This window comes from Sardina pilchardus, chromosome 15, assembly GCF_963854185.1.
Source record: "Sardina pilchardus chromosome 15, fSarPil1.1, whole genome shotgun sequence".
In the NCBI taxonomy this organism is placed as follows: Eukaryota; Metazoa; Chordata; class Actinopteri; order Clupeiformes; family Clupeidae; genus Sardina; species Sardina pilchardus.
In genome coordinates this window covers 1598481-1619228 of record NC_085008.1, presented here as the reverse complement: position 1 = coordinate 1619228, position 20748 = coordinate 1598481, and the positions used below count along the sequence as shown (strand labels likewise).

Sequence of the window (20748 nt, the reverse complement as noted above, 5' to 3'; positions counted from 1 at the left end):
CTCTGGTGTATTGATTGTTCATTGTGAAGTGAAGAACACAACACCTGAAATCTGCCAGCCACTTTCATTTTTTTGGCTGATGCTAAGTTCCATCCCTGCTTTGGCATATTCAAGAGAGTTGGCCAGTGAGGTAAAGCAGACAGGCCAGAACGGCTACTGTAGAGGTCAAAGTGCACAGGCCAGAATGGCTACTGTAGAGGTCTGTAGAGGTCAAAGTGCACAGGCCAGAATGGCTACTGTTGAGGTCAAAGTGCACAGGCCAGAATGGCTACTGTAGAGGTCAAAGTGCACAGGCCAGAATGGCTACTGTAGAGGTCTGTAGAGGTCAAAGTGTTTATGCCTTTATTGATAGTGACAGTGGAGAGTGATAGGAAGTGTGGGAGAGAGAGCGGGGTGGGATCCGGAATGGACCACGGGGCGGGAATGGAACCCGGGTTGCCGGCATGCTGTGCAGGTGCCCCGGCCAGTTGCGCCAGCTGGGGCCTTGGTGCATCACCTCTTAGGTTAGAATAAATAAACAGACACGCACATGCACAGAATATGAACATAGTTGTTCAAGGCATAGTTGTTGTTCATGATAACTCCAGCATATAAAGATACAGTATGTTCTTGGTCTATCAACTCATTTATTGTCACTAATAAATCGCAACAAACTTGTCTGAAACCGAAAGTTGACAGACGTGGAAGGGAACTTTTCACCTTAGCAGCTTGGACCAATGATCGAACAATTCTGACTGGAAACATTTCTGCATAGGATGCTCTCGTGTTTCCTCGTGTAGTGAACTCAGATGGTTATTACTGTAAACTAATGTTATTTATTAAATTCATTCAATTCAACTCACACTTTTACACATTAAAGGGTAAATAAACAGTACATTTTAAATGTTACAAATTCAAGGTCTTTCACCCCTAATGCTGGAAAGGTGTTCATGTGGACTACAGCGTTCTAGCTTGTCTGTGCAAATAATGCATATTTTTTAAATGTCTCAGCTTCAGCTAACGAGTCAATGTTTTATTCTGCTTTCCTGCAGATGCCTCTCAGACAGGCCTCGCAGTGAGCAGACTCATGTGGCCCCACAGACCTCCCGACCGGCCGAAAGCCTCTGTTGTTCTTGCCCAGGTTTTCTCTGTAGCACCTGAAGCGGATTTTCTCCACCAACTTCTCCAGCAGCACCTCGATGTTGTCTGGGTCAAACGTGGGCTCCTCCATTTTGGCCTCCTGGCACCTTCGGCACTTCTGCTGGAAGCGACGTGCTTTGACTGTGCCCTTCTTCTCCCTTTTATTCAGGTGAAAGTGAAACACAACCAGCACCCTTCTGGAGGGCCATGTTTTTTTACACTTGGAGCACTGGAACCTGCAAGGACAGAGAGGAAGGGACAAGATGAGCCTGTGAAGGATGATGGCTAACACATGCACCCATTATAGATGAATCTGTGAAGGATGATGGCTAACACATGTAGCCATTATAGATTAATCTGTGAAGGATGATGGCTAACACATGTAGCCATTATAGATGAATCTGTGAAGGACACATTTGTAAGATTTTTGACTTTGCCCTATACAATCTGTCCGAGAGACAATTTATTAACTGATGTTCTGATGTTGACACTATTGGCACCACTATGTTGATGGCAGGCTCTCACCTGGAAACAGGAGGACCAAAGATGTGACTAATTCAATTATAGAATAGGTGACAGAGGAAGATCAGTATGACACGGTCACAGAGGTCTGTCATGATTCAGTCAACAATCTACATTTATTTCTTCCTTGTATAACTTCAAAAGTCAGATCTATGAACTATCCCTACTCATTGTAAGTTTTTGTACATATTGTGCCTTTTATTGTCTAAGTATTCACTCAGACACCAGTGTGTCCCAGGTATCATTGCATACTGCCACTGTATCGTTGCGTGCCTTGCCACTGTATTGCTGCTATAATATTGGATAAAAGGATTTTGCAACATTGTTTGGAAAACATACCTCATTTTCCTTACATATTATAGATGAAGGTTGATGGCTAACACATGGCACATGAATGATGAATGATGTTTTTCAAGGATCTAAACTGTGCATGCAGTGTTGCTTACATGACAGCGAACTCGCAAAGAGGTTTTGCAGCAAGGGAGCCGCCAGGTACCAAGTTTGTGTCAGCGCATGAACGAGTCCTACTTGCAACATAAAAATAAATTACTCAAACACAAGTTTGAGTAATTTAAGGAGATAGGCCTGTACGTAAGTTATACAAATTGAAAAACTCATTGCCAAGTTTGATGGGTGTTTGAAAATGTCCTACCTCGTCAGATAACGTTTATTACTTTTTACTACTTTTTACTGGCCTTAATTTGGGCTAATTTCATTTACTACCTTTAAATACCCTTTAGTACCCCGCAGACACCCTGTGAGGGTTCTGCTTACTAGTCACATTCTTTGTCAAAAGTGTAGCACAAACATACACACACACACACACACACACACACACACACACACTCTCTCTCTCTCTCTCTCTCTCTCTCTCTCTCTCTTCTCTCTTTCTCTCTCTCTCACACACACACACACACACACACACATAATCACTGGCTGGTTAAGGTGTCAGTATTTTTAAAGACTCCTGATTGGTTGATAGAGGGTAATTTTAGTTCCTAAACTGAAAAAGTGGCTACTAGGCCTACTTCAGGCAATTTAGCTCAATACAGGAGTTGCCTGAAGTAGGCCTAGTAGCCACTTTTTCAGTTAAGAGATATTTCTTTACTTCAAGAGCACCCTGCATACTGGAGTGTACCGATCTCTACAAAGAGCACTCAGCTTTTTTCTCGTTTAAATTTTAGTTCCTGTTTATATTATCAACAAGAGCACCTCAAGACCATGCACATTTAATTTCTAAGAGCACTGTTTGATTCCTTAGAGCATTGTGTCTCAAGGACACATTTAATTTATTGCAGCATTTAGATACTGTATCAGAATGAAATGGTCTTTTAATTAGCATTATGCATTTCTGTCTTACAGCAGCTTTTAAATACAACACATTCTACTAGACTTTGGATCCGAGCCTTTAATTTACTATCTAGTTCTTTTCCAACAAACTGCTAACAAACAAATATCCTTCTCTATATTTTCAGGATGCCGTGCACCAATAGTGTAAGTAGGCTAGTTTTTAATGAGTAAACACAATACAGTATTACTGAAGAACAGGACAATGGGTAAATTAATGTTTTTCAAATTAAATTAAATTAAATTAATAGGTTTATTACCTTGCAAAAGCTCCTCGAATATACTTAAACCAGTCCTGGGCGGGTTTTTCTGGCTCGATCGAGTCATCAAACTCTATCCTCCAGCTGTCTCCATATTCTTCCTCAAGTTCTTCAGTCTTCCCCCCAAAAATACTCCTCCACAACTCAAGGGCCATTCTTTCCATTAGCTGTCTTTCAAGTAAGCTGTTCCTAGACCTTTATATCTGTCACATAGAGGCTTTATAATCTAACTATCTGAGCAAAGGTCTGCAGCCACACTGGGGCAGTGCATCAGAAATGAAACTTAAAGAAATGAAACCAGCAAGTGTGTTTACTTTCCATATCCTGTATGCTTGCCTATCATAAAGTAGCTCTAACTTGGCAAGAGGACAAGAAGTACACACTCTATATGCTATAGTAAATTGCCACTGGACCTCATGAAATCCACTATTATAATGCTTAATGCAGAGCTGACTTACAGTCAGACATGCTACTATATCTCGATGTGATGGTTGTTTACTGCCACCTGGTGGACACTGGAGTTCCTGCCTTTGCTGACTCGTGGTTTCCTCTTTGGGGGTGCAGAAAAAACCTGATATTTTTTTATGTCTACATTTTCAAAAGGGAACAACACATGTCTTTCTTGTGTGAGGTCAGTCATCTCTAGATAGCCTAAAGTATTCACAGAATAAAGTCAGGTAGGTCTACATGGCACGAGTCTATCTTGAAGAAAAAAAGATATTAAAATATAATAGGCTGTAGTAATACAATGTGCAGGGTGTGTGTTAACTCAAACGGTATAAAAACGTTAACTTAGCTACACATGTGAATGTTGAGAAAAGTTCACATGGACCATCTGGTATGTTTACCACTCCCGTCCAAATAGGGGCAGTAGAGCATCATAGTTGTGCTAGATCTACTTGATGAGTGAACGAGAAAAAGAGTTGTTATGGTAACATCATTAGTTTTCTATCCTCTACAGAGGCAAGGCAAGGATCATCTGATTTGCAAGTGGGATGAAATGAGTTTAAATCTGTTTAGTTGGTCGCTAGCGTCAATAATTTGCAATGGACGGAGCTGAGTCGGGAGCTAACACCTATCTCATCAGGCCAAATTACCAGCACAAGTAAGAATATTATGATCTAGGAAGCTAACGTTAACGTTACATCGGCATTAACGCTTAAGACAGCGCAAATAGAGCAATCATTACCTTAGCTGCTATCTAACTTATCTTTAACGTTATGTTGATCGTCTTAAGTTATGTTAATGTGAGATTGCCTGCTGCCTGCAACATTCTTTTACATAATAATTAACGTTAACGTTACAGGTGCGTACTTTACTTAGCTGTGCAAGCGATAACGTTTAGCGTTAACGTTTGTCGTTGTTAGTCAGCTAGCTGCTAGCAGCTATCTTTGATGTCACATACAGTACCATTGTGTTAACGATATGAGAACAGTTCATGTAATCCCATCGCACTTGTTTGCCTTCTTGCAGGTTCAAAGCAGGAGTTGTGAAGGAGTGCATTCGGGAGATCTTGAGAGATAATCTCACAGGTCTAACGTACGACCCCGAGCAGAGTCCCATTTTATCCAAAACACTCGCAGACACTATTAAAGAGAAACTTAAGGGTGAGTGTGTTTCGACATATTGAATAACCTTGAGCTACTCTGTTCAGTTGAGAAGACATGCCTCTATCAACTGACACTAGTTCCTCTCTTTAGAAGTGGGATTTGAACGTTACAAGATGGTTGTCCAGGTCGTGCTTGGGGAGCAACGAGGAGAAGGCGTCAAGTGAGTAAAGAAACCCAGTGTTTTCCCTACAATGTATTCAGGAGTGGCGCAGCATCATGGCTGGATTTTCAGCACCACTGCAACGTCCTCACATGATCAGTAATGTCACCACAATTAGGCCTACTTCCACATTCTAAAAGCACAACAGCCAATGTCATGTTGAAATTGGGGTGCTTGACAGACACTAGCCCCACTGCTGGAAATATTGGGGAAACACTGAAACCAAAGTTATTGTATTTCTGGAGAGACGGTGTCGGGTGATGTCTAGATCAGTGGTTCCCAAACTTTTCTGGCTCATGGCACCCTACATCTCTCTCCATCCATGGCACCCCTAGTTTTTTACTTTTTACTTTTTACTTTTTGAACCTCCCTTCTGCCATATTTGTACTTCATACAATTTTATTTAACCTTGTGATGTGTTGGATAGGCCATAACTGCTTTTATATGCATTACTATGATAAAGTGAGGTTAATATCTCAATTTTGTTTATTCATTTGAACTAATCCCATTCAACTCATTTAATAGAACTTTTTAATAAATGGTGAAAAGAATATGAACAGATATTAACGTCTGTCCCTCTCACAACTGTATCACAGCCAAAATACGTAGGCCTATTATTAATAATTGAGAAATTGGCTGGCAGTAGCAAAACATATCAAGAACAAACCTTCAACATAAAGTTCACAAACATATAGTTATACTGGTTGTCTCCACAGACAATTTATCAATTGGATGGGACACGTGTGCCTGTCTCTGACTGCAGAGTTTGTTAATGCGAGGAGGGGTTGTGGACAGTGCAACACAGAGGTCCTGTTCAACTGACATGCCTTTGCCTCAGTTTATTCTTTTCCGTTTTCTTTTCTTTTCAGTTTCATTCCTCCCCTGCATTTCACATGTAGCTCATTCGTGTGGGCAAAATGTCAGCTAAGTTTGCGAGTTGAAGCCACCAAACGTCATCATTAATCTTGTCTGTAAAAGGAAGTTCATGGTCCCTGGCAAATGCCCGCTGCTCTTCCCTTAGTTCATAAACACGGGCCAGTGTTCTCCTCCTGCATAACCACCGCACCCCGGGGTGCAGTAAGAGACTCTGGTGTTCTGAGCCCATTTCACTGCAGAGGCTAGTGTATAACCGTGTTTAAAGGGGACTTGACGTAACGTAATTAACTATTTTTACAACTTGATTCAATACATCCGTCAGGTCTGGAGGCATTGTTTTTGCCGTTAGAGCCTCCCGATGCAACATGCAGTGCGCTTCTACCATGGCAAGGACTGTCAGTGGAAACACCTACGCACATATCCCAGCTAAGATCGCGGTTCCTCAAACGCTCATCTTTCACCCTGAATATCTCATCTTCGGCAGCATGGTTGCCCAGTTCTTTGCAAAATAGCCGCGTTGCAAACACATTTCCGTTTCCATGAAATGGCAGTTGTTTACTGATGTTTTTTCAAGCTTCCAGTTGCTCTTTGGGTAACCCCGTGTTTGTGAATTGTAGGTAGTTCCCTTCAGTAAAGTGCGTGCCTGCAGGGCCGTCTCATGGGGCCAGGGGGTGCTTTTATTTTATTTGAGTTATTTTTCAAGTTTCTTTTTTGTTGTTGCTCAACTAAATGTTATGATAAATATCGATCTAAATGCCAGCTTCACATAGTAGCTTTTATAAATTGGTATATTATTGTATTCCAAAAATAGAGACTACTGTCACTACTCTGTGAACACCACTTGTGGTTCAGTACACACACAGCTTGCAATCTGCTCGCTGCCCACGGTGACTCGGTGATGTTTTTATCTAGATGGAGATGTGACATGACACAGTTTTAAAAAATGAAGTCTTGTTCTCAGAAGAGAAAAGAGAGATAAGAGATGGAGATAAGGCGAGATGAAAGTCTAGTTCTGAAAAACTTTCAACACACACGATGACACTGCATGAACTGCCATTACCTCCTCTGTTATCTGTTAAACAGAGACAATGCAAAGCAAGAGCTACACTTTCAATAAGGCCTTGGTTTTTAAGGTAAAGGATAAACAAAGTGAAATATAGGCCAACATTGCAACAGTAAGCAGTGGCCTACTGGTTAGGGCTGGGAACTTGTAACTGGAGGGTTACCGGTTCGATCCCCTACCAGTCCATGGCTGAAGTGAGCAAGGCACCTAACCTGTCACCGCTCCCTGAGCGCCACTGTTGGGCAGGCAGGTCACTGCTCTGGGTTAGTGTGTGCTTCACCTCACTGTGTGTTCACTGTGTGCTGTGTGTGTTCACTAATTCACGGATTGGTCTGAATGCAGAGACTGAATTTCCCTCTCGGGATCAAAAGAGTATGTATACTTATACGTGAGGGTTTGTCGCACATCCCTGCTGAAAAAAACAGCAAGAAACCAGCTTAGGCTGGTAGCTGGTTTTAGCTGGTTTTAGCTGGTCTTTGCCCAAAACACAGTTATTATTGCTGGTCTTGCTGGTGTAGCTGGTTAGGCCACCAGCTAGACATGCTGGCGTGACCATCTGAGGAAGCTGGTCGTGCTGGTGTGACCAGCCTGTCGTTTGGGATACAGCTGGTTTAAGATGGTCATGCTGGTGACCAGCCTGTCAAGCTTGACAAAGATGGTCAAGCTGGTTTTCTAGAATAACCAACATAAGCTGGCGTGGCCAGTAAAAACCAGCAATGTAGACCAGCAACACCAACTAAAATGACCAGCTTAAGGTGGTACGACAATCAAAACCAGCTGAATTACCATCATAAGATGGGTAAACCAGCTGAAGGTGTGTTTTCGCGAGAGTTTTGCTGGTCTAGCTGGTTAACCATCAAAGGGTGGTCAAACAAGCTGGTTGACAAGCTGGTCAACCAGCAAACCACCTTTAGCTGGTCAGGCTGTTTTTTTCAGCAGGGATGGCAAAAGGAAGTTGGGAATATTGGGATTTGGCCTTAATGTAATTAGTGGACCTGGTTGATGAAATCAGCATGTTACAGGATTTATGCTAACAACACTTCGGCAAACGTTGTGTCGTCCATTATCTCTTACTAAATCTAATGACCCAAGGCAGATGGGTTGGGCCCTTGAGTCGTGGGTCTGTCTGAGGTTTCTTCCTATATGTATCTCCAATTCTAGGGAGTTTTTCCTTGCCCCTGTTACTCATGGGCTCTCTTTGAATGTCTAACACTCTGTAAAGCGCCTTGAGACATGTGTAATGTATTGGCGCTCTATAAGCGACATTAAATTAATCTGAGTCTGTTTTGTCTTTTCAGGATGGCTGCTCGCTGTTTCTGGGATGCAGACACAGACAGCTACGCTCAGGATATATTCATGAACGTAAGTTATTCTAGCTGCTGCAATACGCTACCATGCTTTAAATCCTGACGAAGTGCCCGGCTGTGAACCTGTTGTTGTGCGATAAATACCCTTTGATGTGCCCGGTTCTGAACCTGTTGTTGATGTGCCCTGTTGTGAACCTGTTGTTGATGTGCCCGGTTGTGAACCTGTTGTTGTCCCCCAGGAGAGCCTGTTCTGCGTGGCGGCGGCGTTTGGAAGCTACTACTACTGAGCACAGGATGAGGACGAGGACGCAGACGCCACAGGCCCCGTGGATCTGTGAGGCAGCTGCTGGAGTGGAGAGGAGGGTGAAGCGGTGCTGCCATCGCGCCACATCGCGGAGACGTGCAGGGGCCTGGAGACCTGCTTCTGGAGACACGCACGGACAGCAGAAGGGTTTAGTAGCGGCGTAGCGGCACAGAGGAACAGAGGAAAGAGGCCTGGTCTGGGTCCCTTTTCTGACCAGCTTTAACTTCAGTTAGAAAGAAACAGACAGAGAGATTCTAGAACACAAATGAGATGGTGATTTATGAGTCGTATAGAGTCATATATGAGTCATGTTATTTTGTGATTCATACCATAGGCAATACATTTTTATTACAGCAGTGTTTGCAATGTTAAATAAAAGTTTTTAAAATCCACCTAACAGTATGGTAGTAGGCTACATGTTCCATCATTCCAAACAGAACGATAATGACCAGCCTGTCGTGTTGGATACAGCTGGTGTAAGATGGTAATGCTGGTGACCAGCTTGCTAAGCTTGACATTGTTGGTGAGCTGGCATGGCCAGTAAAAACCAGCAATGTACTGTAGGCCAGCAACACCAACTAAAATTACCAGCTTGAGGTGGTATGATATGACAAGCCAAAATTACCCCTGAAGGTATTGTTTTCGCAATAGTTTTGTTGGTCTACTGTAGCTGGTCAACTACTGTATCATTGGGTGGTCAGTCAGCAAACCACCTTAAACTGGTCAGGCTGTTTTTCCCCCCAGCTGTGTCGAGGGATCGAGTAGTTACAGACACAAGCAAACTCAAACAGTTTTTCCAGAGGCCCCCAAACATATTTTAATGATTTCTGAACGATTTTGGAATCATGAGGTGCTTGGTATTCAAGTTTAGAATGCTGCATTTATAGCAAATGTGTGAACTAGGAACACAGAAGGAGGTCCAGACACAAATTACAACATGGACACAGGAAACCTTTGAGTTAAAGTTTAACATTTTAGACATTGTTTGGTATTATGTTTGGGAACAGTGCAGTACATCCTCAAGTTTGGCTCCACATACATTGGACTTGACGATAGTTATCAGACATCGTTTCCCTCAGCCCACTTCTCAGAAGACCACAGCCGTCCAACATTGTTTCTGAGCCCTCTCCCTTGTTTTCAAAGATTTCTCTGGATTCTCTGAACATTTTGAGGATATTGTGTACTGTAGAAGATGAAATTCCCAAGGGGCAATTGCTCTGTTGCTAGTCTTGAGTTTGAGTCGCGGTTCTGGAGTTGGAGTTTAAAACCGTGTTAAAGTTGCTACAGAGTAATTGCCCCCAAATTATTTTGTTCTGATATTGTTTCATAATGTGTACACGTAGGTTTACAGAATAATGATATGTTCATTATGCTGTAAACCTACATGTACACATTATGAAACAATATCAGAACAAAATAATGAACACCTTTACGTCTAAGAGATTCTGTTTGATGCTATTTTCATACACAATCATGGTGCCAGTCAACCTAGTCAGTTATGAAATGTTTCTCCTTTTGTTGTATTATTCACCACTTAACTTTATTTGCATTTCACACAACGTCACAACTTTTTCTGATTTGGGGTTGTAGCTTTGAATCTCATAGGATTCATACTGATGACCAGTGTTCATAGGTTGTAAGTTAAAAGGGTTCAGATACACACACACAAGTACATATTACTCAATCTGTAGTTTTAATCCTAAAATGTATTGTTTTATTGTTTTCCTCAAATAGTGTACTGAACAAACATAGCAGTCAGAGACAAACATAAAAAATAGAGCAAGCTGAAACTACAGGGCTATTTGTGAACATAAATAATTGGTATGGTTAGCACATACAGAGGGGATACTGACATCTACCCAGGAAGATCATGCTGGATGACCAATGGCGCTCCCTCTTGAAGCTGCTCCTCCACCTGGATGCTCCCATCACCGTCCAAAGGGCCGTTACGATGCCCCGTGCTGGAGTTCAACCATTTGAATGGGCTCAGCAAGGCAGCACAAAGCAAGAACAAAGTGGAAATGTTGATGGCATTTGCTTCATGCCCCCCCCCCCCCCCCCCCAAAAAAAAAAAAAAAAATTCCTTTAGACAAAACTATAAGACATCCACACATATTTCATTCACAGATATCAATAATGAATCAATCAATCAATCAATCATCTGTCCAGACGCCTGGAACGGCACTCTTTCTGATTGCTTTGTTTTATAGTGTCTCAGATTCACTCTTATCTTTAAGTAACAGCACATCAGTAGGCTGTGCCTGTACAGTGTATAAGGACAGCACATAATTTGAAACATCGTTACAGTATTTCTTTGTTTTAAAAGTAAAATAAAACAGGAGTGGGTGCGGTCACTGTTGTGCCCCCTGGTGGTCAGGGCAGGGATGCACTCTCCAGTCAGTACAGGATTCAAACTTCAACCAGACCAAAGTCTGCTCCTCAAATAAAAAAAAAAACACCAATCAAAAAACACCCGCTGTCTTGCAACATATAACACATCTTACACCAACAGAACAGGACATGAAATATCAAACATACAGGGTTCTACAGTGCGCTGGTTAGTTTATAGTCGGCCCCCATGTTCAGCTACTAGGTTATTTGGTCATCGTAAACATATCCACCCATCATACTCAGAATCCAAGAGAATGCTCAAGCTACTGAACTGAATGTAAACTCTTCTGGTCACCACGGAACACAGACCTAGCGTAATGGCTTTCTCTAGGATGACGCCGGGGTCTAATAGCCATACACACGCACGCCATCTCAACTCATTACACACACACACACACACACACACACACACACACACACACACACACACCTCCAGTCATTACACACACACACCTCTGCAATGACAACGGGGTATAAAGGCTTTCTCTACGCTGACGATGTTTGGCTTTCTCTACGCTGATGATGTTTGGCTTTCTCTACGCTGGCAAGGGCCCTCTGGCCCTGCTAATGCCAGTTGGGTCAACTTGAGAGGGAATGTTGTAGATGGTTGACTTGTGTAATGAGCTTCCTTCCAACACACACAGATGGACATCACACAAACCACTCAGGCACACATGCAATCTGCTTTGCAAACAGTTACTGTGAGGGAAGGAAGTATTTTGTGCAAAATATTTTATCATCTCATCAACACTTTCTCATGGGTTTCACTTCCCCACAAACACAATCACATACACCTGCCATACCTCTACACACCTGTACACCTGCCATACCTATACACACCTGTACACCTGCCATACCTATATACAACTGCCTTCACCGTAGTCAGCTTGATGCAATTTACTGCCCGGCACCGAGTTAAATCCACACTACATTTTTGAGATTTTGAAAAAAAAAACCCCTCAAATCCTGACTTTAATAAAATGATGAATCAAAAAATCAATATATCAACCAACCAACCGATCAATCAATTAGTCAATCAACCAACTGCTCAATCAATTAGTCAATCAGCCAAGTGACCAATTAACCAACCAAACGATAAATCAATTAGTAAAAAAAAAGTTTAAAGCTGCCAAAGACTTTTCATAATACTTATCAAAACACTATACATAGCTCAAATACATACTATATCCCATGACCTTGTGTGCATATACACACTAGTACTCACACACACTACAAACATATACACACACACACACACACACAGTCATACTCCCTATGACTGTGTAACGGTAGAGCTTCCCAGGACACAGGTTTCGCCTTAGCTGCATCTCAACCTGCTTAAACTAAACAATGAATAAATACACACACACACACACACACAACTTAATTTTTTTGTCTGTGTGCAGGACAGAGACTCCAGTAACACATCACATCATGTACTCATAAGGTGCCGACTTCATCACTGGCATAAGGTGCCCACTTCATCACTGGCATAAGGTGCCCACTCCAATACTGGCAAAAGGTGCCCATTCTCATAAGGTGCCCACTTCATCACTGGCATGTGCCCATACGATGCCCACTCCATCACTGGCATGTGCCCATACGATGCCCACTTCATCACTGGCATGTGCCCATAAGGTGCCCACTCCAACACTGGCATGTGCCCATAAGGTCACTCCAACACTGGCATGTGCCCATACGATGCCCACTCCATCACTGGTATGTGCCCATAAGGTGCCCACTCCAACACTGGCAAAAGGTGCCCATTCTCATAAGATGCCCACTTCATCACTGGCATGTGCCCATACGATGCCCACTTCATCACTGGCATGTGCCCATACGATGCCCACTTCATCACTGGCATGTGCCCATAAGGTCACTCCAACACTGGCATGTGCCCATAAGGTGCAAACTAACTGCTGGTGCTGCAACCAAACAAACCAAACCAAAACAAAATAGACAAACAATCATCCAACTAAATCAGGAACATGAGAACAGCGCCACTCCTGGCCACCCTGAGCATTGACCCATGCGAGAGAGCATGCTAGGCTATGCTGTGCTACGTGCTAACCAGAGCAGCCCACTATGGAGGGGGGGTCATCAGAGAGTCTGGGGTGTGTGTGTGTGTGTGTGTGTGTGTGTGTGTGTGTGTGTGTGCAAAGCTTTTCTAGCCGCCCCCCAACACACGGCAGAGTATAGAAGAAGCAGGTCCCTCAGCAACACACACACACACACACACACACACACACACACACACACACACACACACACACACACACACACACACACACACACACACACACACACACACACACACACACACACACACACACACACACACACACACACACACACACACCATTGGGTGTAGACGGCTGATGTCCCGCTTGAGCTGCTGATGACTTGGTGTCTTCAGATGGTTGTGTGTTTTCAACTACACACACACACACACACACACACACACACTTCATGTGTAGTCATCATGTATAGTCACGTCCTGTGATTCACTGGAGATTCATCAGATGTGTGTTTGTAGTGAAGCACCAGCCCCTTCAGGTGTGTGTGTGTGAGTGTGAGTGTGAGTGTGAGTGTGTGTGTGTGTGTGTGTGTGTGTGTGTGTGTGTGTGTGTGTGTGTGTGTCTGTGTGTCTAATCATGTGTGTGTGTGTGTGTGTGTGTGTGTGTGTGACTGTGAGTGTGTGTGTGTGTGTGTGAGAGAGAGAGAGTGTTACACTAAAAGTCTCTTTGTGCTGAAGCAGATGGATGGGTTACAGTAAAGCACCAGGCCTTTTCCACCGACAGAGAAGCGGCTCCGTTCCCGTTTGCAAACCAACATCTGAACCGTTTGGAGCGCTTCCACCACACAAAAGCCGGTTCGGAACGTGGCACCTTGGTTCAGTAGTCGGATCAGGAAGTAGTTGGTCTTTCCTGCGAACCGGCGTGGGCGTGTCATTGTGCCATTCAGAGGAGAGAAGGCTCATGAGTGTTCCCTCCATATCAACGGTTGCCATGAGTAAACAAAACCAGTCAACTAGCATTACACTGCAGACGATGAGTAGCATTTTAAACAGCTGGTTTCTGCCCTTTTTAGGGGACAACTGGTCATATCATTCTCCCGTTTATACATCTCATTAAAGAGACCCTATGCAACATTTTCATAGTCATAAAATCGCTTAAGAATCATTGTTTTGCTTGACTGAACAGTTTTATCGAAAACAGTAATATTTCCTCCCTCCCCCAGTGTCCGCTATTGCAGCCTTGCAGTTTGTCTAGGAGGCGATCGCTCCCTGTTTATATCTGGAAGTCTGAAACGGGTAAGGAACAAGAAGAACCACGCTTGCAATTTATATATTTATATATAGCCTATATATGTCTAAATATACACGCTAAAGCCGTAGGGGAAGCTCTGCAGAGAAATATGCAAGCATAAAACGAGCGAAAACTAAAAATGCAACACCCACTGTTGATGACGCACCCTTGGTTCGGTTCAGAACTGGAGGAAATGCGGGCGGGCTCACTAGATAGCACCACGGTTCAAAGAGTTTTGAACAGCACTGGTTCAGTACTGGGTTCACTGTCGGTGGAAAACCGCCTTTAGTGTGTGTGTGTGTGTGTGTGCGTGAGAGAGAGAGAGAGAGAGAGGGGTACGTTTGACCCTGAAAGTCTCTTTGTGCTGAAGCAGATGTGTGTGTTACAGTGAACTGTATGTGTGTGTGTGTGTGTGTGTGTGTGTGTGTGTGTGTGTGTGTGTGCAGTGTTGGGAAGGTTACTTTAGAAATGTAATGTGTTACAGTTACAAGTTACCCTGTTTAAAATGTAATAGTAGTGTAACTATTTGAATTACTTTTTCTGAGTAACGTAACTAATTACTTTTGATTACTTTTTTTATGACTTTTCCGATTTTTTAATGATATATATAGTCCCCAAATCCATGCGAAGATTTCGGCCTTGGTCTAGGCTGCCGAGCACTTCTGTACAAGCGCACATGGCAGCAAGGGGATTCAATACATGAATTAGCATCACATTTTTTTGTGAAGATAATATAATGATAATCATAACATGTTTACAGGCAGGCATGTAGGTCTACGCTGATGACGCTGTAGACGTAATAGAGCCCATCAGAAGGTCCCGTATCAAACTACGGCTGTGGAGGGAAACAGCTCTTTTTACATACAATATTTTTTGCAAGGTTTTGCTGACAATATTGAGATGTAATTCAAATTGTAATTTTGAAAAAATTCAAAAGTACCTGTAATTGAATTACATTTTTTTCTACAGTAACTGTAATATATTACTGTTACATTTATTTTGTAATTAAATTACGTAACTCAATTACATGTAATGCGTTACTCCCCAACACTGTGTGTGTGTGTGTGTGTGTGCGGTCGTGTGTGTGTGAGTGTGTGGTCATGTGTGTGTGTGTGTGTGTGTGGTTGTGTGTGTGTGTGGTCATGTGTGTGTGTGTGGTTGAGACAGCACAGGCCAGGTGAGTGTGACGTTGAGCGCCTGGTTGTGCTGCACTAGAGAGTTGTGTTGGTAGTGTGTGTGTGTGTGTGTGTGTGTGTGTGTGTGTGTGTGTGTGTGTGTGGTCATGTGTGTGTGTGTGTGTGTGTGTGTGTGTGTGGTCATGTGTGTGTGTGTGTGTGTGTGTGTGTGTGTGTGTGTGTGTGTGTGGTCATGTGTGTGTGTGTGTGTGTATGTGTGTGTGTGTGTGTGGTCATGTGTGGTCATGTGTGTGTGTGTGGTTGAGACAGCACAGGCCATGTGAGTGTGATGTTGAGTGCCTGGTTGTGCTGCACTAGAGAGTTGTGTTGGTAGTGTGTGTGTGTGTGTGTGTGTGTGTGTGTGTGTGGTCATGTGTGTGTGTGTGGTTGAGACAGCACAGGCCAGGTGAGTGTGATGTTGAGTGCCTGGTTGTGCTGCACTAGAGAGTTGTGTTGGTAGTGTGTGTGTGTGTGTGTGTGTGTGTGTGTGTGTGTGGTCATGTGTGTGTGTGTGGTTGAGACAGCACAGGCCAGGTGAGTGTAACGTTGAGGGCCTGGTTGTGCTGCACTAGAGAGTTGTGCTGGTAGTGTGTGTGTGTGTGTGTGTGTGTGTGTGTGTGTGTGTGTGGTCGTGTGTGTGTGTGTGTGGTCATGTGTGTGTGTGGTCATGTGTGTGTGTGTGTGTGTGTGGTCATGTGTGTGTGTGTGTGTGGTTGAGACAGCACAGGCCAGGTGAGTGTGACGTTGAGCGCTTGGTTGTGCTGCACTAGAGAGTTGTGTTGATAGTGTGTGTGTGTGTGTGTGTGTGTGTGTGTGTGTGTGTACAGGCCAGGTGAGGGTGACGTTGAGCGCCTGGTTGTGCTGCACTAGAGAGTTGTGTTGGTAGTGTGTGTGTGTGTGTGTGTGTGTGTGTGTGTGTGTGTGTGTGTGTGGTCATGTGTGTGTGTGTGGTTGAGACAGCACAGGCCAGGTGAGGGTGACGTTGAGCGCCTGGTTGTGCTGCACTAGGGAGTTGTGTTGGTAGTGTGTGTGTGTGTGTGTGTGTGTGTGTGTGGTCATGTGTGTGTGTGTGTGTGTGTGGTCATGTGTGTGTGTGTGTGTGTGTGTGTGTGTGTGTGTGTGTGTGGTCATGTGTGTGTGTGTGGTTGAGACAGCACAGGCCAGGTGAGTGTGACGTTGAGGGCTTGGTTGTGCTGCACTAGAGAGTTGTGTTGATAGTGGAGCACCAGCTCCTTCAGGGAGCCGTACAGGTTGTAGGGTTCCGCAAAACCAAAGCCAGACGCCGTCCGGAAGATCACACAGTGCTTCACCTCACCGTCCACACTGCTTAGCACGCACACACACACACACACACACACACACAAACACACACAAAAAGAGAGAGAGAGAGAAACAGAGTAATGTGTGAAGTTGCACCTCCAGGCATTAAGCAAACAAGTACGAGCAATTACATGAGAGTGTGTCTATTGTGTGTGTGTGTGTGTGTGTATGTGTGCATGTGTCTCTTTGTGTGTGTGTGTGTGTGTATATATGTGTGTGTGTGCGTGTATCTCCACAGCTCTGTTTGAAACGGGAAAAACGGCTGCCTTTAAAGATATCCAACTGGGGAGTAAAGCAAAAAGTGTCGAAATAACTTCCTAGAATTGAATACGTGTGTGTGTGTGTGTGTGTGTGTGTGTGTGTGTGTGTGTGTGTGTGTGTGTGTGTATCACTCACACTACGGAGCAGGCGTATGCTCCCCTCTGTGTCTGGCTGTCTCTGATCAGGAAGGTTCCGGTGGCGTGTGTGTGTGTGTGTGTGTGTGACGATCCTGAGCACTGCCGCTGCTCCTGCGAGCGCTCATAGGCGTGGCTTCGGCGCTGTTGAAGGCCGCACCTGATTTGCTGCCTCTTAAAAGGCCGGACTTCGAAAAGATGGCGCGCGGGGCTACTAACGGCTGGTGGCTCCCTACGTCTGCCGTCTTTGCCTTTGTTCTTCATTATGAGTTTATCCTGTGTTTGATTTCTTTTCTTGCACTCACGTTGCGTTTCATTAACATTGCATGCCGACACTGCTTAACACTACTGATTTACTGACTAACCCATTGTATATAGTTTCCCTTCTCTTTAAGTAAATTCTTTAATTATTTTGGCAACTCCGTGTCCGTGTCCTCCTTAGTTTGTTACGTTCTGAGCTAAACGTAACAGTGTGTGTGTGTGTATCACTCACACTACGGAGCAGGCGTATGCTCCCCTCTGTGATTGGCTGTCTCTGATCAGGAAGGTTCCGGTGACGTGTGTGTGTGTGTGTGTGTGTGTGTGTGTGTGTGTGTATCACTCACACTACGGAGCAGGCGTATGCTCCCCTCTGTGTCTGGCTGTCTCTGATCAGGAAGGTTCCGGTGGCGTGTGTGTGTGTGTGTGTGTGTGTGTGTGTGTGTGTGTGTGTGTGTGTGTGTGTGTGTGTGTGTGTGTGTGTGTGTGTGTGTATCTGTTACGGGTTTGTGGTTGCACTTTTGCATATACTTTTTATTCTCTTTGCTTGCTTGTCGCTGTTCCTTTTAGGTGGCGACGGGGCGTTAACTTTGCCGTCCCGACACGGAGTGACGGGCCGACTGCGGGCCAGCCCCTTGAATATAAAGCCGGCCCGTTTCAAGATGGCTCTCTCTCTCGACTGCGCTATTCAATCGGCTGGCTGGCTGGCATTCCTTTGTTCCCTATTTTCCTATTTTTGCATTCTGTTAATGGCTTAAAGTTATTATTATTAGTTGAGCGGTTGTAGTTTTCTTGCACGTTTTTAGTTTGAGTTTAGCAAGCGCAGGTCAGTAAGATTCCACGGAAGACTCACTTTTTGACTTTTCATGGAGCGGCCTGTGCTCCATGAACGGGAGGCAGGCAAGCGCCAATAACACCAGGAAGTAAGGTTGAGTTTTCCTTTTACTTTTCCTGTTCTGTCTTAGTTTACAACCGTCTCTTATTATTTAGCTATCCCCTCATATTTTTGCTGACCATCGAGAACGTTTCCCCTTGTGTTCAGTGTTTTTGAATCATATAACATACGGTGAAATAAAACAACCTTTTTCCCGTACACCGGAACTCTGTCCTTATGTTGCTGGTTCATATATTTTTGTGAATTCGTAACAGTATCACTCACACTACGGAGCAGGCGTATGCTCCCCTCTGTGTCTGGCTGTCTCTGATCAGGAAGGTTCCGGTGGCGTGTGTGTGTGTGTGTGTGTGTGTGTGTGTGTGTATCACTCACACTACGGAGCAGGCATAAGCTCCCCTCTGTGTCTGGCTGTCTCTGATCAGGAAGGTTCCGGTGGCGTGTGTGTGTGTGTGTGTGTGTGTGTGTGTGTGTGTGTGTGTGTATCACTCACACTACGGAGCAGGCGTATGCTCCCCTCTGCGTCTGGCTGTCTCTGATCAGGAAGGTTCCGGTGGCGTGTGTGTGTGTGTGTGTGTGTGTGTGTGTGTGTGTGTGTGTGTGTGTGTATCACTCACACTACGGAGCAGGCGTATGCTCCCCTCTGCGTCTGGCTGTCTCTGATCAGGAAGGTTCCGGTGGCGTGTGTGTGTGTGTGTGTGTGTGTGTGTGTGTGTGTGTGTATCACTCACACTACGGAGCAGGCGTAAGCTCCCCTCTGCGTCTGGCTGTCTCTGATCAGGAAGGTTCCGGTGGCGTGTGTGTGTGTGTGTGTGTGTGTGTGTGTGTGTGTGTGTGTGTGTGTGTGTGTGTATCACTCACACTACGGAGCAGGCATAAGCTCCCCTCTGTGTCTGGCTGTCTCTGATCAGGAAGGTTCCGGTGGCGTGTGTGTGTGTGTGTGTGTGTGTGTGTGTGTGTGTGTGTGTGTATCACTCACACTACGGAGCAGGCGTATGCTCCCCTCTGTGTCTGGCTGTCTCTGATCAGGAAGGTTCCGGTGGCGTGTGTGTGTGTGTGTGTGTGTGTGTGTGTGTGTGTGTGTGTGTGTGTGTGTATCACTCACACTACGGAGCAGGCGTATGCTCCCCTCTGTGTCTGGCTGTCTCTGATCAGGAAGGTTCCGGTGGCGTGTGTGTGTGTGTGTGTGTGTGTGTGTGTGTGTGTGTGTGTGTGTGTGTGTATCACTCACACTACGGAGCAGGCGTAAGCTCCCCTCTGCGTCTGGCTGTCTCTGATCAGGAAGGTTCCGGTGGCGTGTGTGTGTGTGTGTGTGTGTGTGTGTGTGTGTGTGTGTCACTCACACTACGGAGCAGGCGTATGCTCCCCTCTGTGTCTGGCTGTCTCTGATCAGGAAGGTTCCGGTGGCGTGTGTGTGTGTGTGTGTGTGTGTGTGTGTGTGTGTGTGTGTGTATCACTCACACTACGGAGCAGGCATAAGCTCCCCTCTGCGTCTGGCTGTCTCTGATCAGGAAGGTTCCGGTGGCGTGTGTGTGTGTGTGTGTGTGTGTGTGTGTGTGTGTGTGTGTGTGTGTGTGTATCACTCACACTACGGAGCAGGCGTATGCTCCCCTCTGCGTCTGGCTGTCTCTGATCAGGAAGGTTCCGGTGGCGTGTGTGTGTGTGTGTGTGTGTGTGTGTGTGTGTGTGTGTGTGTATCACTCACACTACGGAGCAGGCATAAGCTCCCCTCTGTGTCTGGCTGTCTCTGATCAGGAAGGTTCCGGTGGCGTGTGTGTGTGTGTGTGTGTGTGTGTGTGTGTGTGTGTATCACTCACACTACGGAGCAGGCATAAGCTCCCCTCTGTGTCTGGCTGTCTCTGATCAGGAAGGTTCCGGTGGCGTGTGTGTGTGTGTGTGTGTGTGTGTGTGTGTGTGTGTGTGTGTGTATCACTCACACTACGGAGCAGGCATAAGCTCCCCTCTGTGTCTGGCTGTCTCTGATCAGGAAGGTTCCGGTGGCGTGTGTGTGTGTGTGTGTGTGTGTGTGTGTGTGTGTGTGTGTGTGTGTGTGTGTGTGTGTGTGTGTGTGTGTGTGTGTGTGTGTGTGTATCACTCACACTACGGAGCAGGCATATGCTCCCCTCTGCGTCTGGCTGTCTCTGATCAGGAAGGTTCCGGTGGCGTGTGTGTGTGTGTGTGTGTGTGTGTGTGTGTGTGTGTGTGTGTGTGTGTGTGTGTGTGTGTGTGTGTGTGTGTGTGTGTGTGTGTGTGTGTGTGTGTGTATCACTCACACTACGGAGCAGGCATAAGCGCCCCTCTGCGTCTGGCTGTCTCTGATCAGGAAGGTTCCGGTGGCGTGTGTGTGTGTGTGTGTGTGTGTGTGTGTGTGTGTGTGTGTGTGTGTGTGTGTGTGTGTATCACTCACACTACGGAGCAGGCATAAGCGCCCCTCTGCGTCT

At 45.2% G+C, this 20748-nt stretch overlaps 3 protein-coding genes across 3 annotated transcripts in view; 1 reads left to right on the top strand and 2 right to left on the bottom strand.

Annotated features, from left to right (window-relative positions):
* Positions 1–914: 914 nt before the first annotated feature.
* Positions 915–3403, bottom strand: LOC134058328 (receptor-transporting protein 3-like). The gene is made up of 2 exons (XM_062515593.1): positions 3249–3403; positions 915–1355 (listed from the first exon to the last, which is right to left on the bottom strand). Exons 1-2 carry the CDS (start codon positions 3401–3403, stop codon positions 1013–1015), a joined length of 498 nt encoding a protein of 165 aa, XP_062371577.1. The 3' UTR covers positions 915–1012.
* Positions 3404–4183: 780 nt separating this feature from the next.
* On the top strand, positions 4184–8965 carry dynlt2b (dynein light chain Tctex-type 2B). Its single transcript, XM_062556207.1, has 5 exons — positions 4184–4353; positions 4722–4855; positions 4949–5018; positions 8256–8319; positions 8504–8965. The coding sequence occupies exons 1-5, from the start codon at positions 4295–4297 to the stop codon at positions 8549–8551; spliced, it is 375 nt and encodes a 124-aa protein (XP_062412191.1). The 5' UTR covers positions 4184–4294; the 3' UTR covers positions 8552–8965.
* A 7198-nt stretch (positions 8966–16163) lies between these two features.
* The window catches only part of LOC134058325 (phosphatidylinositol 3-kinase regulatory subunit gamma-like), a 34956-nt gene continuing 30371 nt past the window's right edge, over positions 16164–20748 (bottom strand). Inside the window, exon 15 of the mRNA XM_062515592.1 lies at positions 16164–16765. Coding sequence (XP_062371576.1) covers positions 16570–16765 — 196 coding nt within the window. The 3' untranslated portion in view covers positions 16164–16569. The remainder of the gene's footprint in view (positions 16766–20748) is intronic.